Source organism: Dipodomys ordii, unplaced genomic scaffold, assembly GCF_000151885.1.
Source record: "Dipodomys ordii isolate 6190 unplaced genomic scaffold, Dord_2.0 Scaffold3921, whole genome shotgun sequence".
Lineage (NCBI taxonomy): Eukaryota > Metazoa > Chordata > Mammalia > Rodentia > Heteromyidae > Dipodomys > Dipodomys ordii.
The window spans coordinates 1-3867 of NW_012271136.1; the positions used below are offsets into that span (position 1 = coordinate 1).

General features: G+C 51.6%; 1 protein-coding gene across 1 annotated transcript; it reads left to right on the forward strand.

The window, feature by feature from the left end:
* The first annotated feature begins 251 nt into the window (after positions 1–251).
* On the forward strand, positions 252–2955 carry LOC106002165 (creatine kinase U-type, mitochondrial). Its single transcript, XM_013037084.1, has 6 exons — positions 252–487; positions 1200–1398; positions 1614–1709; positions 2161–2382; positions 2533–2618; positions 2766–2955. Exons 1-6 carry the CDS (start codon positions 339–341, stop codon positions 2953–2955), a joined length of 942 nt encoding a protein of 313 aa, XP_012892538.1. The 5' UTR covers positions 252–338.
* The last annotated feature ends 912 nt before the right edge of the window (positions 2956–3867 follow it).

Genomic DNA, 3867 nt, shown 5'->3' on the forward strand with positions numbered 1-3867 from the left:
TCCTTGCACACCTAGCTCGGTGGCAGGCCGGGGAGGGCGGGGCCTCCGGAAGCCCCTCCCCTCCTCCTCCCCTCCCGCCTCTCATTGCGCCTCTCCTGCAGCCTGCGAGGCTCCCGGGCTCCCCTCTCCAGCTTCAACCTCCATCCCCCCCCCGGACTCCCACCCCCCCACACCCCCCCCTCTTTCGGTGACAGCCATCGGACCTGAGCTGCAGTCCCTCTGTCTGTCCAGTCGCATCCTTTTCTCCCTTCCCCTCCCGCCAGATCCTGACGGGTGCCAGATCCTGCGCCAAGATTCCGTAGCTGCACCACCATCCCCGACCTCGAGCTACATACACCATGGCTGGCCCCTTCTCCCGTCTGCTGTCTACCCGCCCGGGGCTCAGGCTCCTGGCTTTGGCCGGAGCTGGGTCTGTAGCTGCCGGGCTCCTGCTCCGTCCGGAACCGGTACGAGCTGCCAGTGAACGCAGGAGGCTGTATCCCCCGAGGTATCAGTGCTGAAGATGCATGGGGTGGAGTGGGGTGGGGGGTGGAAGAGGGGGTGATGGATGGAATGGAGATAGGAGGGGAGGGGATACAGAAGAGGAGGACCAGGGCAACCCACAAGAAAGCCCCTAGAGCTGGGGCAGGGACGCTGTACCATTTGGAGATCCCCGAGTTCTAGGTAGAGGGGGGCCAAATTCATCAAGCCGGAACATTTCTGGAAAGCTGTACATCCCAGGCATCCATCCATCCATCCCCCAAATCATCCCTGGCCCTAACAAACTCCAGGTGCACTCCCCCCCCCACCCCTGTCCCAATCCCTAATCAAAAGGTTAGGGGAACCATCATATTTTGCTCTCCATCTCCTTTTCCTGCTTTTCTCTCCATTTCCCCCCCCTATCTCTTTTTCTGAATTCTTCTGAGTCCTCCCCCCTCCCCCACCTCTAATGTGTTCATGGGAGAAAAGAGCTGTGCAGGGCTGGGTGGGGGGGGGGAGAGAAATCAGCCAGCCAGCCACAGGCAGCTAGGACTATTGGGAATGAATAGACCCTGAAAGTCCCTAAAGAGATTATCAAAGCTTAGCCTACCTCTAATTCCTCCTCCTCCTGAGGAGCAAAACCAGATATGGTTGGACAGCTCCCAGCAGACAGCAGTGCATCTAGTCTGGTCTCCTGTGCCCTCTCTCCATGGTTACTGGGTACCCCCACCCCTCCCCAGCGCTGAGTACCCAGACCTCCGAAAGCACAACAACTGCATGGCTAGTCACCTGACCCCAGCAGTCTATGCACGGCTCTGCGACAAGACCACACCCACTGGTTGGACGCTAGATCAGTGTATCCAGACTGGCGTGGACAATCCTGGTCACCCCTTCATCAAGACTGTGGGCATGGTGGCTGGAGATGAGGAGACCTATGAGGTAGGGGGGTCCCCAAGAGTCTCCCTGGGAAATCAGAGTCATCCTCCCAGCCATCCCAGCTCCTTCCCCCTATAATCAAACCCTCTCCTCATTTTCCTTCAAGATGCTGGATTGTCCATACTCAAGTTTTTTGACCCAGTGAAATCAATCCGCCATTGAGGTCTAGGGAGGGATTTCCTCTGTGTAACCGCCTTACCCTCTTCCCTTCCCTTCAGGTATTTGCTGAACTGTTTGATCCTGTGATCCAAGAGCGACACAATGGATATGACCCCCGGACAATGAAACATACCACTGACCTTGATGCTAGTAAGGTAGGCCAGATACTCCATTTCTGGTTTGTGTTGCTTTGTGGCCAACACTGGCTCTCCAATCTCTTCACCTTGACTATTTCCTGACTCATGGCTATTATACTGCTGAGCTTTTAATCTTGATATGGAGAAATAATTATAGCTTAAAGGAGTAGCAGATAGGAGAAGACCATGCCCTAGCTGCAGGTGCAGCTCAGTCAGTGATGTGAGTGCCTGCCTGCTCTCTCCACAAGCATGAAGCCGAGTTCAAACTCCTAATACCCAAGACCAGGCCCAAGGCAGAGAGGAAGAGCTCACAATGTCCACTTCTATAAGCGTGCTTCCTCTAAGGGACCACTCCTTCCCAAAACATGCTGTAGGAATGCCCAGTGATCCCTCTACTCCTTCCCCCAAGAACCTTCATTCCCCATCCATTGTGTTTCTATGACTTATATCCGTTTCCCTTATCCATTAGATCCGTTCTGGCTACTTCGATGAGAGGTATGTATTGTCCTCGAGAGTCAGAACTGGCCGGAGTATCCGAGGACTCAGTCTGCCTCCAGCCTGCACTCGGGCAGAGCGACGAGAGGTGGAACGTGTTGTGGTGGAGGCTCTGAGCGGCCTGAAGGGTGACCTGGCCGGACGTTACTATAGGCTCAGTGAGATGACAGAGGCTGAACAGCAGCAGCTTATTGATGTGAGGGGCTTTTGAGAGAGAGCACTGGGCAATGGGAGCAAGGGGAAAAACAAACCACAGGGGCGGTTGGGACAGACCAGAGAGATGGGCTCTGAGAGGCCCAGGGACTACTGTGAGAATTTCTAACCCAGATCCCTTGCCTCTCCCCAGGACCACTTTCTATTTGATAAGCCCGTGTCCCCATTGCTCACGGCAGCAGGAATGGCTCGAGACTGGCCAGATGCTCGTGGAATCTGGTATGGGGCAGTTCCTTACCTCCTTTGCCTCCTTCCCCCCCTCCTCCCCCCCCCGCCCCACGGCCATGCCCACAAAAGTGCTTTTTTCCCCCCCTCTCTCCCTTCTAATTTGTCTTGTGTCTTGATCCCTTTATCTCCTACCTCCAGGCACAACAATGAGAAGAGCTTCTTGATCTGGGTGAATGAGGAGGATCATACACGGGTCATCTCTATGGAGAAAGGTGGCAACATGAAGAAAGTGTTTGAAAGATTCTGCCGGGGCCTGAAAGAGGTTGGAGAAGAAGGGTGGGAGAAGGCGGCAGCTGGGTGGGAGGAAATAAGGAAAACCAAAGAGTAGCATACATACATTGACTATGTCATTTATCCACCAGTCCAGGACATTTCTGACACAGTTTTAAAAAAAAAGTCACCATGAATCACTCCAAAATAATAAGTATACACCAAGGCTCTTCTGAGGAAACCAAGTCCTATGTTCACCCTAAAAATAGAGAGAAAGATTGTCAGTAACCCTAAGAAAGTAAATGAAACAGTTGCCGGGTAATGAAAAAGAAAGTAACAGCAAGTCAGTGCTAGAGGTGTGTGGTGTGGTATGTGCAAGTAAGGAAAAATGTTTGAGCCTAGTTTAATGAATGGGGTGAGAGACAGCTATGTTTGTGATATTAAAGTATTCCCATAACTCTAAGCCAAAGTAGGCCTTGGCTGTGGATTCTATCATTCTTGCTAAAATATCTAGGCATTAAGCTAGAGTGTGAGAGACTGGAGAAGATGGCTCAAGTTCCAGAATGCAGATGAGGAGTGAGTTCTCAGTCCTATGTAGATGATGTATCTTTATTCTACAGTAGACACTGCCATGAAGCCCAAGTCTTATTAAATGTTCTCATATATGCAGTTTTATTCTGCATTTGAAAAAAAAGAGCTCCCTTTTTAGATTCTGAGTTTATAGTATTTGGGGCAAGTAGGGAAGTGGGCCAGGCGCTGGTGGCTCACACCTGTAATCCTAGCTACTCAGGAGGCTGAAATTTGAGGATCATAGTTCAAAGCCAGCCCAGGCAGGAAAGTCCGTGAGACTCTTATCTCCAATAAGCCACCAGAAAATCACAAGTGGCACTATGGCTCAAGTGGTAGAGCACTAGCCTTGAGCTGAAGAGCTGAGGGACAGCACCCAAGCCCATAGTTCAAGCCTCACAAATGACAAAAAAATAAAATAAAAAAGAGAATACTGAAGTAACTCTATATAACTCAGTTTTCT